Here is a 21,072-nt window from a genome sequence, read left to right as displayed (position 1 = left end):
TTTAATTTAGATATTTTTTAAATAAAGTATTAAAGTTTTTCATTTTAACTTCTTTAAAAAAAAAAAAAAATTAAAGATATTTACCATTTTTTAATTTTTTATTTTAGTTTAAAGATATTTTAAAGACCAAATACAAAAATATTTTTATTAATTTAAATGGCAATTAGCACTGAAGTTTTGAAGACCATAATAAATAAGCAGTCTCTCCGATTTGCTTTCAGACCCGACGGAGAAGAAGAAAATGGCTCCAGAGATGAGGCAGAGGCGCCCTCAGACCTCCGACCTTCCGCAGTTCACGGCGGCTTCTTCTTCTTCCTACTCTAAATCCGGTAAGCCGGGCCGATCGACCACCAGCGACGACGAAAACAAAGGCATTGGTTGGTTCTTCCCTTTCTTTGCACTGGGGCTTCTCAGGTACATGAGTGCCACCTCCAACATCATTCACGACTGCGACGAGGTTTTCAATTACTGGGAGCCTCTTCATTACCTTCTCTTCAAATCTGGCTTCCAAACTTGGGAATACAGGTTCTACACCTCCCTATTCTCCCTCAATCATGCTCCTATCAACTGTAACTCTTCCGTTTTTTAGGAATATTTCGGAATTTCATTGGCCTTTGAATGCTGGTTATTGTACTTGCATCCTCCTATTCTGGTGTTTATAAATATTCATTTCTTGGTGCATTGGTTTCTTTTTTACCCGAATCGTTCTCCTAGTTTTCAGACTGTGAAAATGTTCCACCAATTGCTTGAGCTGGATTACATGCCAGATAGCAGTATCCTTTTCTTTTGGTAGAATCAGAGTAATGAATTTCAGTAAGCAATGATATGTTAATCGAGGAATAAGGCAGAAACGACATGATTTGATGGAGTAAGTGAGGTACTAATGGCCTTGGAATGTAAAATCCTGAATGAATATCTGAATTAGATCATTCGCCTTTTGTGGATTCTGTATATATATATTTCTTTAATCTATATGAATTCCAAAATGATCGAGTGCATCATTCATCAATTAATGCATATATTTTTTTCATCATAATATCATTCTTGTTTTTCATTTGAAGATCGGTCTGACTTTGATAGAGCTGCTATTTCAGCGAGATCTTGTTTAATTCATATATTCATTGAAATTGCACTCTCTTGCAGTTCCCAGTTTGCACTTCGATCATATTTGTACATTGTTCTTCATGAATTAGTGGGCCGACCAGCTGCGTGGCTGTTTTCTGAAGATAAAGTAAAGGGTCACTCCTTTTCAGTTGTTATGTTCTCAATAGCCTGCACATGTAGATCCAGATATGTCTTGGTTCTAATCTCTCTTTAAATTGCAGGTGAGAGTATTCTTTGCTGTAAGAATTTTCCTTGGTCTTCTATCTGTCGTTACAGAAACTGTTCTTGTAGTGGCACTTTCGAGGAGGTTTGGGAAACGCCTTGCCACTTACACGCTTGCAATGTTATGCTTAACCAGCGGTTGTTTCTTTGCCAGCACTAGTGAGTGGCCCTTTTATTTCACGTGTCTCATATATATGTCATTTATTCTGTAACTTCTACATGAAACACCATTTGGAATTGCTTCAATATATATTGTTGTTGCCTCATTTTCCAGGTTTCTTGCCTAGTTCGTTCTCCATGTATGCAGTATCTTTGTCATCTGGGTTATTTCTACTGGAGAAACCTGCTCCAGCGGTTGCTGTTGCTGCTGCTGGTGTAATTCTTGGCTGGCCATTTTCAATCTTGGTTTTCCTTCCGATAACGCTTTATTCTTTACGCAGAAAATTCAAAGAGGCGTTTCTTGCAGGGGCACTGACATCTATAGCTCTCCTTGTATGTCTTCTCACTTAGCTTTATAGTGTTGCTTTTGATCTTTTGTTGAATGGGAACTTTTATTAAGAGCAAGAGGATGAGGTATTCACGCAATGGAATTTTGATTCCAATAAGAAAACATAGAAGGATTGAATAAATCAAACTTCTTGATCCAAAGATAAGCGTACAGCTTCATCTTCTCCCTAAGATTCTGAATGTTTCAGGCACCATTCTATTGCACTCCAACCAGTAAATACAATGTAGACCAGATTTAGAAAACTTCTTTTTTTTTTTCTCTGCTCCTTAGTTCATATAAATTGTGTAGTAAACTGGGTTCTAAAAGCTTTTCTGGTTTGGCGTGTAGGCCTTCTCACTGCTTGTTGACTACCACTATTATAAGAGGTGGACATCATCTGTGCTAAATTTGCTGATATATAACGTCTTAGGAGGTGGTGAAAGTCACTTGTATGGAACAGAAGGACCACTTTTCTATCTTAGAAATGGGTTTAACAACTTTAATGTTAGCTTCGTTCTTGCATTACTTTTTCTTGGAATTTTACCAATTTCAAGGAAGAAGTATGTGCCAGATTTGCTCGTGGTCATCTCACCTATTTATATTTGGCTGGGATTCATGTCACTGCAGCCACACAAGGAGGAAAGGTTTGATACTTCTACAACTATATTGTATATCTTCCGTTATATAATGTTCTTTAAAAGAAGATTATTTTATTTCGTGTCCCTTATTAAGTTACGACGTATGGTGTTTAGAAATCCAAAAGATGATTCTATTGAATAAAACCTTTTCTGCTAGGAACGTCTGGGTTATTGAAGTTCTGTAAAGATTTGCCCTTTTTGATTTTATGTTGGGGATGAGAAGATAAATGGTGCTATCCTGCTCTGTTATAAATAGTACTCCCCTGTTTTGAATTTGATTGTTTAATTTCTCTAGAATCTTTAGAATTTGAAGGCTTTATCTAGCATTTCTAGTGAACATTCTTTGTTGAAACACGCTCTGCAGATTCCTTTATCCAATATATCCTCTTATTTGTGTTGCTGCTTCAGCCGTCATTGAGTGTTTTCCAGATTTTTTCAGAGATAGATACAATCCATATGATAATTCTCTACTTGTTGTGGTGAGAATCTACCATCCCCGCCTGAATTTATTAAGATTATGGTTCCTCTATTTAGCTAGTTAATTTGCTTTGCAGATAGCAAAAGTTCTTAGACCCCTTGCTCTTGGCCTTATCCTTTGCGGATCCCATGCTCGTACATTTTCACTGATTCATGGTTACTCTGCTCCTCTGGAGGTTTACAAGGTTTTGGCTCACCATGAGGATATAGGAACAGGTAGGATACATTAGTTTTTCTTTCGGGATTCTTGAGCTTGACTGTATGGTAATCTTTGTTGTAGTTTCTCCTAATAGTTGCTAAAGTATGACTTCTTCCAGGTTCCACTATTTGTGTTGGGAGCGAGTGGCATCGTTTTCCATCATCATTTTTCATTCCTGATTACGTGAACGAAGTACGATGGATTGATGACGGGTTCCGAGGTCTTCTTCCTTTCCCGTTTAATTCTACCTTGGGAGGGACAGCAGCCTCTCCACCCTACTTCAACAACAAGAACAAGGCATCAGATGAGCAATATGTACTATCCTCACTTCCTGAAAGCTTTTTACTCTTAATTTAATGCATGTTCTTTTATTGATGCTCTTTTGTTTCTGTGGTGATAAATCATGTAATGAACTTTATAGCTCCAAAATCTCGATGCGTGCACTTTCCTTGTCGAGCTTCAACTCGATAGACCGTATGCTTCTCGTGGAAGCGACACGTCAAAGTGGGAGGTAAACATCCGTTTTCCCTCTCCCTGGTACTTTCTAATGTAGGATTTTACTGAGACATTTGAACTTGCAGACTGTTGCAGCTTGGCAGTACCTAGATAGGGAGTTCTCGCCGCCATTTTATCGATCATTCTTCATTCCATACCTGTGGCAGAGTAAGAATGCTTTTGGAATGTATAAGCTGCTTAGGAGAATACCAAAATAATTCACAATATCTTAGGAGCCTGTCCTTGCTCAGTCTCTTACTTTGAATAGGACATTAGCTCATAAGTTATAAGAGAGTTTGCTGAGAATGTTCCATCATGTTCTTCATCCTTTCCTCGTCCCCTAAATACAGAAAACCAGTCGCTCAGCAATTAATTCTTTGGGTTTTTTTTTTTTAATATATATATATATAAAACAAAAAAAATCAGCAATATATGGTAGGAATTTTGAAGTAGATGTTTATTATTGAACTAGTTTAGTCAGTCTAGTTGAGTTGCGATCAAGTTAGCTTAATTTGGAAAGGTTTTTGATTATTAGGCCGGATCAATTGTCTTTTTTACTTTCTGTTTCTCCTCGTTAAAGTTGAGATAGTTTTTTCACCCAGAGTTAAATTCATATCTTAGATTGATAGTTAACGATTTTTTTCTTTTTTTTACTTTTATCTGTGATTTGGCGATACCGATATTGATATGAACTAAATTGATACAGTGTTAATGTTTTCATCTATGATTTTTTTGCTATATTTGCAAAAACAAGCGTAACTGATATTTCTTCTTTTTCTATTACAAGAATATCATTTTAATTTAAATTAAATGAAATTATCTTATTATATCAAATAAGTATACATTTTTGTTTTGAAATATTTATTTATTTTTTCTTTTAAAAGTAGTTGTATCAAAATTGTGTTTTGACATCTGCCTTTTTTTTTTTTTTTAAATTAAGTTGTAATATTTTTTCAAGTATTAAAAATACGAATAAATAAAAATAAAAAAGAACATTTTAATATAATGGGTTGCGGTTTTTACATCATTAATGTCGGTGTATTAAATAAATTACAAATAGATATTTGGAATGGAAGAGGATGAAATTAAATAATAACCATATTACAACAAACTTAATAGATTTATCCAATAATTAATATTAGTAAGAATAGTCAAAATAAAATAAGCATTTTAATAATCTTTAAAATTATACTAAACATTAAAAATTAGAATTCTCAAATATAACCATGCAAAGTAGTCTCGGCCATTTGTCCCATTTTCCTCCCCATTTCATCTAGTGGTCGTGATAGAAACAGTCATAGATAATTATGAGATGATATCCTTTCGAATGGGATAAGATAATTCGTACTATTATTTAGTATTTTCTTTTATTTAATTGAAGAAATAATTGAAAAATAAAACAGCAAGTACAAAAATGAGTAATAACCCCAGTAAAGACAGGTACGATTCAATTCAACAGTTTGTTCGTTCGGATTTAATTGTGTCATAGCTCTATAATTCGGATTAGGTTTATCATTGGATGAACTCCATTGTTGATATTGACCCTAAAAAAGAAACGGTAGGATAATCTGGTAGTTTGCGATTCAAAATCTTTTATGTTAGAAAATCGGGTAGATAATCTAGTATTCTTAGGCATGAAGATAATTAAATCGGTGATAATCTGGTATTCTTAGACATGAAGATAATCAAATTGGTCGTTGTGTTGAAACTTTATTATGAATTTCTAACCACATTCTCTCTAAAGGTCTTCCTTATCTCCTTCTCCCATCTTTGAGTGTAATTTTTATTTTTTTCTATTTATTTTTATCGTTGAACGCTGAATTTTGCTGTAAAAACAACATTTTTGACACGACAGAAACCATACATGATAATATGTAACTTGACATGACAGTTCAGATATAAAAATTAACTATGCAAATGATTTTAAGGTTATCTCATAATAGTAACAATGATTTTAATCTAAAGTTGAGAGATTAAAAAAAATAAAATTGAAAACTTTCAATCTTGATGGAGTTGGAGAATTGAGAGAGAGAGAGAACTTTTATTTGGATGATTTGCATGCAGGAACCTCTGAAGAACTGAGCTTAAAACACAGGTAGATCATTCTAAACTCGTCCACTATTGACAAGCAAGAAAAACCCTTCTGGAAAGAAATGGCCATTTCCTAAACCTTAAGCTTTCATGGGATTCTGGTTTTTTGTCACACAAACTGTTTACATCATCATAAAAAATGGTGTAGTTGGAGCTGCTAATGTTCCTGGAATAACACAGTTTATCATCATGATATCTGTAATCTTGCTGTGTACTCCCTAGCCCTCTCGTCACCAAGTGGCCCTTCACAACCATCATCCCCTGCCCATTTTGAACATTCTTCAGAGAGCTGATGAACGATCCAAGTCCATCTACCTTCTTCTCATTGAATCCCAATGTCAAGTTGGCTATGGATTGGAAAGACCCATTTCCTTCATCAATGGTGTTTGAGTACATGTAAAGAGGAAAAGTTTTGAGAGATTTGAATGAATAAACATGATCAGATTCCTCCTTGGCATATACACTACTGTTGAATTGAAGCTCCTGGTTCACAATCTGGCTATTCCCATCATTTCCCATCACCATTGAATTACTATAACTAAAATCTTGGTTTGATTGAGTTGTGATGATCCCATGAGAGGATTTCACCCATCCACTTGATGATACTGATCTGCTTGCCTTTGTCAAGAATGTTCCATCAGGACCTGTGAAGTTCAAATCCTCGGAATTCGATAGCGGCGAGATGATGTGATTCAAGAGCTTTCCTTCAGTTTTTGTGGATTTATCATCCAGCCAGAGATGCAGGTTTGCATTGATGTACCACACATTCAAGGCATGAGTGACACTAAATCCAAAGTGGTGAGGCTTTCCATCTAACAAATGGCCTAGAAATGGGGTCAGTTCTATGTCATAAGAGGGTAGGTTGAAGGATCCAATTCCAGTAATTGGCCTCCAAAGAAGGGGATTCACACCTCCAGTATAGATCACAGTGAAAGGCCAAATTGCTCCAACAATTTCATCATCAAGATTGACTAAAACCTCCCTAAAAGGACCATTTCCAGGTGTTTGAGTAAGATTGTTTGCAAGAATATAATCATTTGGAAGATTTGAATACCAGAATTCATCATTCTCATGAAAAGATAAATAAACTTCCAACACAGCCCTGTAAGAATTTTGGGGAATTTCAAATTCCTTCACCTGAATATCAGTTGAATTCTGTACTTCAAACCACAGACCATCATTCAATGGCAAACTCCGGGAAATTGGTAAGATTAAATCGGCTCTAGAATCATAACCAGCAGCTAATTTTTCAGAATATTGGAATCGTTTCTCTTCAGGATAAAAGTGGATATGAATTTTCACATGGTATATTCCTGTATACGTCTTATCGATAAGATTACCCAAATAAACAGCCAGAGTTTGATTCTTCGAGAGTAACGAATAATACCTCGTAATGTCCTTCTTCACCGTCCAAACAATTCCTGTAGCCTTCGGCTCCGCCGTACAGCTCCGAAGAATCTCAACGCCGCCGAGCCAAACGCCGAAGATGCGATCAAATTGCCTTCCTCTACAAGTCGCTTTCCATTCGAGAACAATCTTCGAAAATTTACTAAACGAGCAATGAGAAGGAGGGCTGTAATCCGCCAGCACGGGCGATTTTCCATAAGTGTATCCGAAATCGTGTTGGAGAAGGAGGAGTGAGCATGGTTGGGCCTCGGGAGTTTCAATGGGTTTGGTCACTTCAAAGAAGAGTGTCGGTGGAGTAGTGTGGTCGCCGGTTGCTGCAAGCTCGGACTCAGAGAAGAGATCTGGCCGGCGGAGCCTGGCTCTGTGAAGATCGGCATCGGAGAGGAAGGGGAGGAGGATGAAGAGGAGGGAAATGAGGAGGAGAGGGGATGAAAGAGAAGAAGCCATTAATGGTGGAAGCGAGTGGATAGATTTTTATTTGAATTGAGAAGACAACCTTTTGCCTAACTTTGAGCTTTTTAGAAATATTATATATATATATAGATATATATATGAAACAGAAAAGAGAAAAAAAAAAAAGGCTTTCCCGTCCCATACCAATGAATATTCACAAGATTCTGTTCTCCAAGAGTCATTGCTCGTATAGTTGGTTTATACCTAAGAAATTTCAATACTATCGTTGTTTAACGTTCTTGCTTGTATTCTTGTAACAGCTCAAGGTCATTGTTAGCATATATTGTCTGCTTTAGCTCGTTACATATCGCTATCAGTCTCACGATTTTTAAAATGTCCGTTAGAGAGAGGTTTTCACGCCTCTATAAGGAATATTTCGTTCTCATCTCTAATTGATGTGGGATCTCACAATTCTTTACTAAAAAAATGTTGCCTAAACTATATCCGAATCGAAATTAAGTATGCAAACCAAATGATGATGATAGTAATCTCATTATCAAGAAGGGAGACAGTCACTCTGTTTCAAAGCTCATGAAAGGGTTCGGTTTAGAATAGAAATTTGACCTGAATCTCCGTTTAACAAGAAAACTTCCAACGGAACGTAAGGGGAAGCCATTGATGATCCAAATCTGGAGGAAGGTTGCAGTAGTTTGCTACCTTTTGCACATCGAATCGTTCGGAGGCGACGCCCTGTTCTCATCTGCCATATCTGTCAAACATCATACAATTCATTTTCAGTAACTTGGGAGAAGCCCATGCTTCTATGCAACCAAAATCTCCACAAACATCTAACAAGCAAGGGGATAAGTTTGTAAGGCAAACAAAGAGATCGACTATTTAACCTAAAGAAGTAAGGTCAACTTGCCCACTTCTCGACTATTTTCATGGGGACAAACACCTTCTCCTACAATATTTGGTTGTCAAACTAACTCGTAAGACATTAAATCCTACGCAGGTGGCCACCATGTTTGAGTCTGGTAGGCTCCTTAAATGTGTCATTACTCATTTCTATCTAATATTATCTAAAAAGATATCACGCTACGATTTATCTTTTAATGGTGCAAATCATATTACTTTTGTAATAGCTAAAGCCCACCGCTAGCAGATATTGTCCTCTTTTAGCTTCCCCTCAAGGTTTTTAAACGCATCTACTTGGGAAAGGTTTTCCACACCCTTATAAGGAATGTTTCGTTCCCCTCCCCAATCGATGTGGGATCTCACAATCCACCCCCCTTGGGGGTCCAGCGTTCTCACTGACACACCGTCCGGCGTCTAGTTTTGATACCATTTGTGAGATCTCACATTAGTTGAAGAGGAGAATGAAGCATTCCTCTCCTTAATAGACGCGTTTTAAAACTGTGAGGCTGACGACGATACGTAACGGACCAAAGCGTATATCTGCTAGCGGTGGGCTTGAACTATTACAACTATTCTTGTCAAATTATGGGTTCTTGCCGCTGGGAAGACCAAGCCAAAGTTGGCTGGGAAGACCAAGCCAAAGTTGACAGTCAAGGACGTTTAAAAGATCAAAAGGAAAAGAAAAAAAAAAAAAAAAGTGGAGCAAATGTAGAGTAAGCTTCATTCATGAGTGGTAAAGAGTACCTCAACTATCCCCATTTTTGGTGCATGAATAGCCAAACACAAACAGTAGTCATTTTTTTCTGGTTCATAATCTATGGAACTTGATGATGCAGTATCTCTATTGACTAGCATCTCCATGAACAGACAGTTAGCATCGCGATATCCCTGAATTATATTTTCACGAGTTTTTAGGGGCGAGAGAGCAAATGTCGGAAAAGAGTTGACATAAAATCATTCAGTTTTAAAAGATAACCTTCCATAGTCGCACCACCACAAGTGCCTGTGTGTCTAGGAGCAATATACGGCCCAGTGAATCTGTAATCACTGCCAATGTACCGCTTGGTGACAAAGTCAGTTTCTCACCCTTCCTTGGATGGTCCTTCAAGCACGTCAAAAGAGAGGCTGCAGCAATCATGATGCCAACAAGTTCCTAAAAATGTTGTCAAAATTGTACAATAACTGATACATAGTTGTTAGAAGACTAAGCAACACGTAAACAACCAGTGGCATGATGTCGATAATAGATGAATTGCATCTTTATACATAGTTGTTTGTGATAGCTCAAGCCCACCGCTAGCAGATATTGTCTTCTTTGGGCTTTCCCTTTCGGGCTTTCCTCAAGGTTTTTAAAACGTGTATGCTAGGGCGAGGTTTCCACATCCTTATAAAGAATGTTTCGTTCTCCTCCCAAATCGATATGGGATCTCACAATCCACCCCCTTCAGGGCGGACGCTAGCACTCAAGCCTCTCTCCAATCGATGTGGGATCTCACAATCCACCCCCCTTCATGGCCCAGCATCCTTACTGGCATACCGCCCAGTGTCGGGCTCTAATACCATTTGTAACAGTCCAAGCCCATCGCTAGCCAATATTGTCCTCTTTTGGCTTTCCCTTTCAGATTTCCCCTCAAGGTTTTTAAAACGCGTATGCTAGAGAGAGGTTTCCACACCCTTATAAAGAATGTTTCGTTCTCCTCCCCAACCGATATGGGATCTCACAAAGACAATAATGTATAATGAGCTTAGTAAACGAGTTCCTAGATACTTAAAAGTTCATATGTTCACAATGACCAATCCAGAGCTTAGTATCTTTGCATGTCGAGATTGCTTGGCAAAGTATTAGATAGGATATCCAGCAAAAAGAACCAAAACTTAGTCCTAGGAAAACATGGTAATTGATTAAGTATTACGAGAAACCCAAAACTTAGTCCTAGGAAAACATGGTAATTGATTAAGTATTACGAGAAACTATTCGCACCTCGAGCAAAAGCTTGACCCTTCGCATCGGGCTTTTTGGATGTTTTTGGATCACTTTGCCAAATCATTTTCGAAAAGGAAGCTATTGTTGAAAATGTTACAGGTACAACTTTTGATAAAATGGCTCCAACTAAAGACCTGCTCTTGTCTTCAGAAAGTCTTTACACATGATGCCACCATACAAAGTAAACAAAATGTTAGAATAAATGACAAGCTTCAAGTATAATATTTTTATTTAAAACTTAATTTCAGCAAAAGACCAGACAACCTAACCTGAATGCTGAAATAACAGCATCCTCTCCGACAGTGACTGCACAAAAATAACGTTCACTCGACTGCCCAACAATAAAAGCAGCTGAATTCAAATACCAGAATAATTTCAGAGAGCTTTCATGACATTTGCACTGCTCCTAGGAACAACCAACAAGTTTTTCGATTGAAATAAATAAACGACCTTTTTACCTGGAGTTCCATCAATGGAGGAGGCATAACACCGATGATCGCTGCATCTGCACACGCACTATATTTGCTGACATTCCACACTTGATAGGCTAATGTTTCAAAAGAATTTCCAGAATCCTCCATATCTCGACTGCTTGATTTCGGATCCCAAATCCGTGCATTTGATTCTTGAAACCATTTTCGCAGTGCATTCTGTGACCAAGCATGTAGGGCATGTTATATTAATCCAAAACAATCAAGATCCATAAAGGAAGAAGGCAATATTTCTTAAAGTTGAAGCATAGAAGTATAACATCAATTTTCAAATGAATTCTCAAGAGGAAAAAAAACGAATTATGAACAATTTCTCAACAACATGATCAATGCCGAAAAGAACAGCACAATAATCTAAACCTACAGTAGTTTTCAAAAACAAACTCGTAGTAAAGAATGGCAGTAAGAACCTGAATATCAGACCCTTCAATGCGGGCAATTACGCCTGGCATAACAATCGAAACCTCCTCGTACGAAGATCCATAGGATAAGTCTCTCTTCAAACCACGAACCCTAATTTTTAGAATTCTTGCAGTATGGATCATCTAAAAATACACAAATTGGAAACAAATTCCATCACCATTAAGAAAAATTGGAGTCATCTTCACGATCATACTACCAATTAATCCAAAATGAATAATAACAGTCATTATATCATCTGAATTTATGAACTACCAATCAAGTGTATAAATAGATAAGTGACTCTACCATTCCACCAGCATCTTTCCAGGTGAAAGATCATATTAAACCCACAAGTACTTCCATAATTTTACATCTTCTGACTACTAAAACAGTTGTGAGCTAAAACATCTTCAATTCCCCATATCAAAATGATTACCTAAAAACGTATAAAAGACAATCAAAAGCGACAAGATAGGCTAGGTACCTGCTTAAGAATCAACTCCCCACTTAAGGAGTAAATCAGCAAATAACCACAAGAAGTCCCGGCCAAAATCACCTTAATTTCATCTAACACCAACCATTCTAAAGCGGAGATGTACTCCGCTTCGATCGGAGACAAATCAGAAGGCTTGATCTTCACCTGATACCCATCGGAACCGACCCAACCAAGAACAAGGATGACGGATCGATTGGCCAGCGCCAGAGAGTGCGAATCAAGAGCACATAGAAGATTGGGGTTGTCAACGAGCCAGCCTTCATTTCCAGCGCCAAAATCGTCAAGCTCCTCACAAGCTATGCAGCCCAATTCCGTAGTGTAGGTTCGTCGCGCCATTGCCGGAAAATGGACCTTGAATCCTATGCTTTAATGCAGATGAAATTGAAACAGAGGCATAGAGATTTGAGTCGAAAGAAGATCGAATCGACAAAGTTTTGCACAAAGAAGCGTGCCTGCGAAACACGCGTGTCATTCCCAAATCTTAACTCCAAACGACGGGAGAATGTTTAATAGTTTTAAATTATCACTTTTAAAACATTTAATTTGTAATTTAAATTAATAGATAATTGTAATTATTATTATCATTTTTCCAATAAGTTTTTTCACGTGTTTTTACTTTTTTAACCTTCGAAATTGCATCAAAATATTTTTTTTTTCTTTTTTTTTTTAACTGTATTTTAAAGTTCAAAATTAAAAATTTTAACCTCAGATTATGTAATCCAATCTCGACTACCCAACCCAAACCATAAAACTTAGGTTGGGTTATATTTCTTTTCGGGTTGGTGGGTTGATTTTTTTTTTTTTTTTCCGAGTTAACTCAACGAACCCAACCAACCCAAAAATAGAGTTACAATACAACCACTCGACTACGCAACTCAAACCATAAAACTTAGCTTGGGTTACATTTATTTTCCGACTTGGGTTGGTGGGTTGATTAAAATAAAGTTACAATACAACGATGCCCTACTTAATTTTCATTATGAATGTTTAATATTTAAATTTTATGAGATTTTTAGATATTAATATAATATAAATTTTTAAATAATTTAAAAATTAAAAAAAATAAAAAAAAATAAAAACCAACAACTCAATTTTCAGATCAACAACCCAATCAATTCAAAATTTCGGTTTAATTTTAAAAAAATTATCAAAATTAAGATTTTTCTTTTTTTTTTTTTTTTTTTGTTGTAAAATTAAGATTTAAACATTTAATTTAATTTTTGAGAGGGAAAAAATAATTTAAATTAAAATCGAAAAAGGAGTGTGTCATTTAATTCTATGTCCACTTAAACTAAAAATTTCCTAATGGGAATCCATAAACTTCTTAATTATATATATATAATCAATCTTCATTATTTCCCAAATCACAATTCCACGATGATAATCAAAAGAAAATTAGTCAACAGAATTTCCAGAACCCATAAATTTCCTTATTCAAGGTCATTAACGGCGACGGCGACGGCGACGGCGGCGCCGATTCTCAAAGTAGAGATTGGCTCCTTCTACATTCCCAAACACAACCCTTCAAAACCCCTCGGAGAAGACGCCCACTTCGTATTTTCCGATAAATTGGTTGCCGGCGTGGCGGACGGCGTTGGTGGTTGGGCTTCCAAGGGCATCGACGCCGGCGTGTACGCCAGAGAACTCATTGGGAACTGTGTAGTTGCCGTTTCCGGAGATGCTGGCGCTGTGGTGAAACCAAAACGTGTATTGACGGAGGCCCACTCCCGGACCACTGCCGCTGGGTCGTCGACGGCGTGTATTGTCTCCTTCGATGGTGGGTTTTTACGGGCGGCGAATGTCGGCGACAGTGGGTTCATGATTTTCAGAGGCGGGATGTTTTCTTACCGGTCGCCGGTGCAGCGGCGGGGGTTTAACCGTCCCTGTCAGATGGGGGTTGGTGAGAAGTACGATAAGCCGGCGGCGGCGTGGAGTGGGAAGATTCAGATCGCGGCTGGAGATGTAATCGTAATCGGAACGGACGGGCTTTTTGACAATGTGTTCGCGAAGGAGATTGAGGATATTCTGGTGGCGGAGGTGGCGGTAGATACGGCAGAGGATTTGGCCGGACTGTTGGCGGAGTTGGCGTTGTGTAACTCCTCCGATACGGTAAATGACGGTCCGTTTGCGGAGGAGGCCCGGGAGGCCGGCCGGATCCACCGTGGAGGGAAGATCGATGATATTACCGTCATTGTTGCAAAAGTTACCGCGTCTTGAAGATTTTTTTTTCTTTTATGAAATTAGAAATAGTAAATTTGCTGAGTTAACTGGGGATAATTTTTTTTTTTTTTTTTTTTTTTTGTATATAATCTTTATTATAAAAACTCATAATAAATTATTATGAAAATTCATTCAATCGGGAACCGATAAAGCCACTTCACCGGAACCTGAACCTGATGGGACTCCTCTCCCTATTTTTTCATTCATTTCTATTGATTCTCAAATGAAACATGAATTATCCTTCACCTCTATTACACTACCATTTACGAACTGAACTCAAACACCATCTATAGTTTTGTCAAACAGCAGCCCGCCTAGAAGAGCCACTTGCGGTGTAGTATTTCACATAAGATAAGCACTAGACCACCTGAAGCAGCCCGCCTAGAAGAGCCACTTGCTGTGTAGTATTTCACATAAAATAAGCACTAACCACCTGATGGCAGGGCAAATCTAAGTTCTCTTCCAGTCAACTGTCCACCCAGTCAGCTGGATATTCATTCCCAAACTCTTTTTATCAAACTCTTTCAACCCTTACCAGGCAGTTTTAATTATGTGTTCGGGATGTTTAATATAATTTATAAAAATTAAAAATTTAATATTATGATGTACTTTTCAAGTATAAAGAATATACATCATAGTCTTTAGTTTAAATATTACAATTAAGGAAGTGAGACAGTAATATTATCTAATCTTAACCGCATTTATGTAGTCACATAAACTGATAATATAATCTCATCCTCAACCCCATTTATCATCAAAGCGCGACAAAATATTCTCCATTCCCTCTCCTTTCTTTATTTAGAATCCTCCTCCCGAACAAATCTTTGCTAAAATTGATATATCTAATAACACATATTTAACCAGAAATGATTTGTTTAAATTAACTTAATATATATTAAAATATTAATTATATGCACGTATATTTTTAGGTAAATAATCTCATTTGATCTCAATTCTAACTCGATAATCAAGATATTATTTTTTTTTTTTATAAAAATAAAAAATAAAAGATCAATAATCAAATAAAAAAAATTAGAAGTTGAAATCGGATTGTCTAATCGGGTCGGGTCACAAACTCTTGGTTCAAAGTCCAAACTTCCGTGCAGTGGGCCTTCATTATTGGGCCTCAAGCCCTTCTACTTAAAATATAATATAATTTATTTATTTTTAACAAATTAATCATATCCATACTCAAATATTTATCACACATTATTTTAACCTATGATATTCCCATTTATGTCTTCATTTAATCATCTATATTCCTAATTTCGTCCTCTTTCCAAATTCAGCCTTTCTCTTGCTATCTGAAATCAAGAACGAGAGCGATAATTTAAAACTGCACCAAAGTCAATTCAATATACTATGATCCAGTGATCGAAATCCTTTTCCATGTCTGCAACAGAGCCTCTAGTATATGCAGACTCTTTTGTATCGTATATTCCGACGTCATAAGTGAAGTTTGTCGAGTCTATCAGTGCTAGGGTTATTCCTCTTATCTACAACGAGTAGACTGACGTTCTCATAAACGACTTCTGAAAAAAATTCAATCGTAAGAAATCAAAGTCAACTTTAAAGTTATTGTTGAAGATAAATTCAAAATCTCTACTATTTAGCTGTCCTTACCAACCCGACGTACAAACACGACAAACACGTGTTAAAATAATTAAAATCTCTACTATTTAGCTGTCCTTACCAACCCGACGTACAAACACGACAAACACGTGTTAAAATAATTAGTACAAGAGAATATTTTGATTGATACAAAACTTTAAATCAAAATTCGAACGACAGGACAAGTTTGGATAGCCACAACTTTTATATATATATAATAATTGATGGATATTTTTGAGATATTACAATCGACGTGTCGTCCAAACTATGTTGTCACTACGACATGTCGATTGATATCGACATTTAACGAGTAAAAGAAAGCTACTGGTTATTTCTCATAATTTTGACTCCTGTTAGAGGAGATATTTTTGCTGGTCGTCTGACCAGACGGGACATCAATGGTGGTCTTCGTCTTCATCGAATCATTGTGAAGTCGTTTCCTCTCAGTTCTCCACAGAAATTATTCTACCTGCTACTGTTCCCACAATGCTAAAAGAAGTGGTTGACGCCGGCCGCCAATCCCATTGCACTTTTTCTCCGTCTCCGATTTTCATCTTCAAATACCTATGGATCTCCTTCTCGATCGTCTTATCCCTCAAATTTAGCCTCGTCGACGCAGCTATTTCGTTCCCGAACATTATTATGCCGTCTCAATTTGGTCTCGATTCGTCTTCCTCGTGTACGAAAATGGATCTGAAGTTGAATTACCATCCGGTGATCGGAATTCTTAGCCATCCCGGCGATGGTGCGTCTGGTAGATTAAGCAATGCGACGAATGCTTCTTATATCGCTGCCTCGTATGTCAAGTTCGTCGAATCGGCCGGAGCGAGAGTTATTCCGATTATCTATACCGAGCCGCTTGAGGTTATTTTCGAGGTAATGATTAGGGTTTGTGAATTTTGAAACCTCGCGAAGCTCAATTAGGGATGATCGAGCTAAGTTCTTACAAAAATGTTGCAGAAGCTCGATTTGGTCAATGGAGTGCTCTTCACTGGCGGCTGGGCTAAAAAGGGTTTATACTATTCCGTTGTTGAGAAGATTTTTAAGGTTATCTTGTCTTCTGCTATAATTAGACTGTTTACTCAAAGCGTTTTTCCATAATGTGATTGATTGTGGTGTTTCTGCAGAAAATTTTGGAGAGGAATGATGCTGGGGAACGTTTCCCTTTGTATGCCGTTTGCTTGGGTTTTGAAATCTTAAGCATGATCATCAGCAAGGTTATCCATTCCCTATCATTGACGAAATGATTCTGCAATCCTTTTTTTGAATTCCCTTGGTTTTTTTCTGGAGAATTAAGGTGTGAGATCTCACTTGAAGAGGAGAACGAAACATTCTTTATAAGGATGTAGAAACCTCTCCCCAGTAGATACGTTTTAAAACCTTGAGGGGAAGCCCAAAGAGGGCAATATCTGCTAGCGGTGGGTTTAGACTGTTACAAATGGTACTAGAGCCAGACAATAGGCGGTGTGCCAGCAAGGACGTTGGTCCCCAATATCAATTGGAGAAGGGAGCGAGTGCCAGCGAGGATGCTGGGCCTCGAAGGGGGTGGATTGTGAGATCCCACATCGGTTGGGGAGGAGAACAAAACATTCTTTATAAGAGTGTGGAAACCTCTCCCCCTGGGCCCCGACATCAATTGGAGAAGGGAACGAGTGCCAGAGAGGACGCTGTGCCTTGAAGGGGGTGGATTGTGAGATCCCACATCGGTTGGGGGAGGAGAACAAACATTCTTTATAAAAGTGTGGAAACCTCTCCCCCTGGGCCCCGACATCAATTGAAGAAGGGAACGAGTGCCAGCGAGGATGCTGGGCCTCGAAGGGGAGTGGATTGTGAGATCCCACATCAGTTGGGGAGGAGAAGGAAACGTTCTTTATAAGGGTGAGGAAACCTCTCCCACTGGGCCCCGACATTGATTGGAGGAGGGAACGAGTGCCAACGAGGACGCTGTGCCTCAAAGGGGGTGGATTGTGAGATTCGACATTGGTTGGGAGGAGAACGAATCATTCTTTATAAGGGTGTGGCAATCTCTTTCTAGCAGACACGTTTTAAAACCTTTAGGAGAATCCCAGAAGGAAAAGCGGACAATATCTGCTAGTGGTGGGCTTGGGCTGTTACAAAAGCCAATTCGTCTTTATTTACACATATGAATCATCAGGGTCAAATAATTTCCGCATATGAATCATATTCGTCTTTATTTACAGGATAGGAACATTCTCGAACCATTTAACTCATCATATATGGCATCAACTCTGGAATTTGTGGACAATGTGAATATTCAAGGAACGGTCTTCCAAAGGTATGTACCAGTCTTCATGGTTGTTCCAAAGGGATTTTGATTAACTCAAATTGATACTTAAAGATACATTCCTTCCCCAAATGTAGAGTTGAAGGCCTTTGCCATATGGATAGCATTTGAACTGTTCAGCTCAGGAAATGTATTAGTTTCTTCAAGTTTTGTGTATCTGCATAGGCTAGGAACGGGAGTGATCACACATGGGTATATAATTGAGGACAATACTCTCCATTGTTGTTTGGTCTTTTGGTTGGAACGAAAAGCAAAGCCATAAGGGCTTATGACCAAAGTCGTTAATATCATAACATCGCTGAGATAGGTAAAGGTTATATTGTCCTTAACAATTGGTATCAGAGTCGTCGTGTCTGAACCTAGCTGGAGAAAATCCTCAAAGTGAAACAAAGTGTGCCCTATCAAGTCAAACCATCCCTGATAAGAACTGATCTTTGTTCAAGGGGAGGAGGTGAAGATCCCACAATGTTATTCGTGCTCGTGAGGCTGTTTTATGTTCATATCCTATCTTTTATGAGGCTGTTTTATGTTTATATCCTTTAACTTGCTATCGATGTTCTTTTCACCTGTAGATTTCCGCCTTATTTACTCGAGAAGTTGAGTACAGATTGTATTGTAATGCAAAACCATCGTGTAAGTTCTTGTGGGTGCGATCGATGATTGATCGACATTCTTTCGATAACTTAATTCGTACTAATATAGATTGTCTTCTTTTCCATACAGTTTGGTATCTCACCAGGGAGGTTTGAACAAAATAAAGAACTATCCAGTTTTTTTCAGATATTGACAACTAGTAATGATATAGACAATAAGGTACTGTCAAATTTCTCTCAACTCTTTACAAAACAGTATCAGACTTCATATAACTGCACTTATTCAATGCTCCTCTACCTCTACCTGTACCTGTTGCACCTTCAGTAATGCTTATGTCGATTACAGGTCTATGTTTCCACGGTTCAAGCTCGGGATTATCCCGTGACTGCATTTCAGTGGCATCCTGAGGTAATTAATTGTCTAATATTGTCTGTTTTAGCCCATTACGTATCTATTAGGGAGAGGTTTCTACACCCCTTTATAAGGAATGTTTCGTTCCTTGCTCCATCCGATGTGGGATCTCACAGGGTGTGTGGCAAGGTGGGCTAGACATGGTTAAACATATGGTCGAGCATGCTGTGGTCACATGCATGACATCCTCTCCCCCTAAACAAAATAAGTCACTAAAAACTAAATCAAATTATTTCTCACTTTCTGCTTAACTGATAATTCCAAACTTGTTGGATGCTCTGTTCTTTTCGTTTTAGACAGCAATATCCTACATAAAAGACCATCTCATAACGTTGGTCATGATCTTTGTTGATGTATATATCAATCGAGCGCCTAAGATTCTACGTTTGCTTGCAGAAAAACACCTTTGAGTGGGGCTACTCCATGATTCCGCACACGGAGTATGCAATTGAAGTGACGCAGCATGTTGCCAACCACTTGGTCAGGTTAGAACATGACAACTTCTTTCTATACACCTTTTTAACAGGAGGCCTATCACTAAATCTGTGAGGAGAGAGTGTACCTTAAAGTTGGCCTAAGGATCTTGTAACCGCTAGCGGATATTGACCGTTTTCACCCGTTACGTATCGATGTCAGCCTCACGATTTTAAAACGCGTCTACTAGAGGGAGGATTTTACATCCCTTATAAGGAATGCTTCGTTCCCCTTTCCAACCGATGTAGGATCTCACAATCCACACCCCCTTAGGGCCCAGAGTCCTTGTTAGCACATTGCCCAAGTCTAGCTCTGATACTATTTGTAACAGCCCAAGCTCACCGCTAACAGATATTCTTCGCTTTAGCTCGTTACGTATCGCCGTCAACCTCACGATTTCAAAACGCGTCTATTAGAAAGAGATTTCTACACCCTTATAAAGAATGTTTCGTTTTCCTCCAACGGATGTGAGATCTCACATATCCAATAGCCATTAGCAATCAGTTTGAATAGTAAAACTTTTTGGTGGGTTCTTATGATTCATATGGCAAAGTTTGTAAGGAAATTTAAACTTCAATATTTGTGTGTACAGGGAAGCCAGAAAATCATCGAACAGACCACCTGCACAGAAGGTTCTTGAAAGTATCATCTACAACTATAGCCCAACTTTTGGTGGCAAAGCTGGGTAAGTCCAAGTTACTCTCTAGATCTTGCTCTTGTTCTTGTTGGTTTTGTTGATCCTTTTGTAACAGAGTTCCTTTTTTCATCTTGATGTGCAAATGTAGGAAGGGATTCGATGAAGTTTACATCTTCACATAGTAAACATCCAGCTACTTGATGTAGTGTATTAAAAATCTCGAATGTCAGAATCAGTTTGTACGACTAATCTTATGAGACAATCATATGATCCTACTATCTTTAGTTGTTAGAAAACACGATAGAATATCAAATCGTAGATATGTAACCACCATGAATGGTACTCATGTGCTTGTTGAATATCATTCACTTAATCTAAATTTTTGTATCTTTGTATATGTATATATTTTTGTATCTCTATTTATGAATTGTTCATGTAGAGTGATGATTTGATAGATTACTGGTACGATGTTACACATCGTTGTCAAGCCTCACAGTTTTAAAACGCGTTTGTTAGAGAAAGGTTTTTACACTCATAATTTAACATTTTTTGAAAAGTTAAAAAGATCAAATTATAAAAAAAATAATTTTAAACTTTGTCGTACACTTAAAATTACAAGATTACCCTTAATGTTTTTAAATGTTTCAAAACTGTTGTACGTCGAAAGCGGAACAAATGTACTCACAATACCAATTAATGGAATTACACAAAGAGACACCAAGATATTTACATGGTTCGGAGAGAAAAAGTTCCCCTACATCTACGGGTAGCAACACATCCTACATCCATGGGTAGCAACCAATCACTAATAAACCAAAACGTTTCGGAGAAAAAGTTTTCCTACATCTACGGGTAGCAACACATCATCACTAATAAAAACAAAACGTTACAAGTGAATACCTCACTATCACGCTATATAGACTCTCACCAATATCTCTCACCAATATGTCACTCAATAAATACAATGTGACACACAAAATATTCCTGACTAAATCTAATTCAAATAACCAAATCAA

General features: G+C 37.8%; 4 protein-coding genes and 1 pseudogene across 4 annotated transcripts; 3 read left to right on the top strand and 2 right to left on the bottom strand.

Moving 5' to 3' along the window:
- Positions 1-181: 181 nt before the first annotated feature.
- On the top strand, positions 182-4,076 carry LOC111787754 (alpha-1,2-mannosyltransferase ALG9). The gene is made up of 10 exons (XM_023667799.2): positions 182-525; positions 1,144-1,231; positions 1,326-1,485; positions 1,601-1,818; positions 2,162-2,457; positions 2,816-2,930; positions 3,006-3,144; positions 3,246-3,442; positions 3,549-3,638; positions 3,709-4,076. The coding sequence occupies exons 1-10, from the start codon at positions 242-244 to the stop codon at positions 3,838-3,840; spliced, it is 1,719 nt and encodes a 572-aa protein (XP_023523567.2). The 5' UTR covers positions 182-241; the 3' UTR covers positions 3,841-4,076.
- A 1,419-nt stretch (positions 4,077-5,495) lies between these two features.
- On the bottom strand, positions 5,496-7,644 carry LOC111788969 (peptide-N4-(N-acetyl-beta-glucosaminyl)asparagine amidase A). Its single transcript, XM_023669573.2, has one exon. The coding sequence runs from the start codon at positions 7,565-7,567 to the stop codon at positions 5,741-5,743; it is 1,827 nt and encodes a 608-aa protein (XP_023525341.2). The 5' UTR covers positions 7,568-7,644; the 3' UTR covers positions 5,496-5,740.
- A 391-nt stretch (positions 7,645-8,035) lies between these two features.
- LOC111788970 (uncharacterized) lies at positions 8,036-12,302 on the bottom strand. The gene is made up of 8 exons (XM_023669574.2): positions 11,793-12,302; positions 11,317-11,451; positions 10,874-11,065; positions 10,685-10,746; positions 10,413-10,570; positions 9,408-9,556; positions 9,176-9,319; positions 8,036-8,282 (listed from the first exon to the last, which is right to left on the bottom strand). The coding sequence occupies exons 1-8, from the start codon at positions 12,138-12,140 to the stop codon at positions 8,103-8,105; spliced, it is 1,368 nt and encodes a 455-aa protein (XP_023525342.2). The 5' UTR covers positions 12,141-12,302; the 3' UTR covers positions 8,036-8,102.
- An 866-nt stretch (positions 12,303-13,168) lies between these two features.
- LOC111787664 (putative protein phosphatase 2C 55 pseudogene) lies at positions 13,169-14,072 on the top strand (annotated as a pseudogene).
- Positions 14,073-15,960: 1,888 nt separating this feature from the next.
- LOC111789236 (gamma-glutamyl hydrolase 2) lies at positions 15,961-20,457 on the top strand. Its single transcript, XM_023669942.2, has 10 exons — positions 15,961-16,511; positions 16,596-16,682; positions 16,763-16,852; positions 17,837-17,931; positions 18,513-18,573; positions 18,664-18,753; positions 18,880-18,942; positions 19,342-19,430; positions 20,012-20,104; positions 20,205-20,457. The coding sequence occupies exons 1-10, from the start codon at positions 16,122-16,124 to the stop codon at positions 20,236-20,238; spliced, it is 1,092 nt and encodes a 363-aa protein (XP_023525710.2). The 5' UTR covers positions 15,961-16,121; the 3' UTR covers positions 20,239-20,457.
- Positions 20,458-21,072: the final 615 nt, after the last annotated feature.

The sequence above is a fragment of the Cucurbita pepo genome, chromosome 2 (assembly GCF_057944985.1).
Source record: "Cucurbita pepo subsp. pepo isolate OVF chromosome 2, ASM5794498v1, whole genome shotgun sequence".
In the NCBI taxonomy this organism is placed as follows: Eukaryota; Viridiplantae; Streptophyta; class Magnoliopsida; order Cucurbitales; family Cucurbitaceae; genus Cucurbita; species Cucurbita pepo.
The sequence above is the reverse complement of the archived record's forward strand: the minus strand, read 5'-3'. Positions and strand labels throughout refer to the sequence as shown.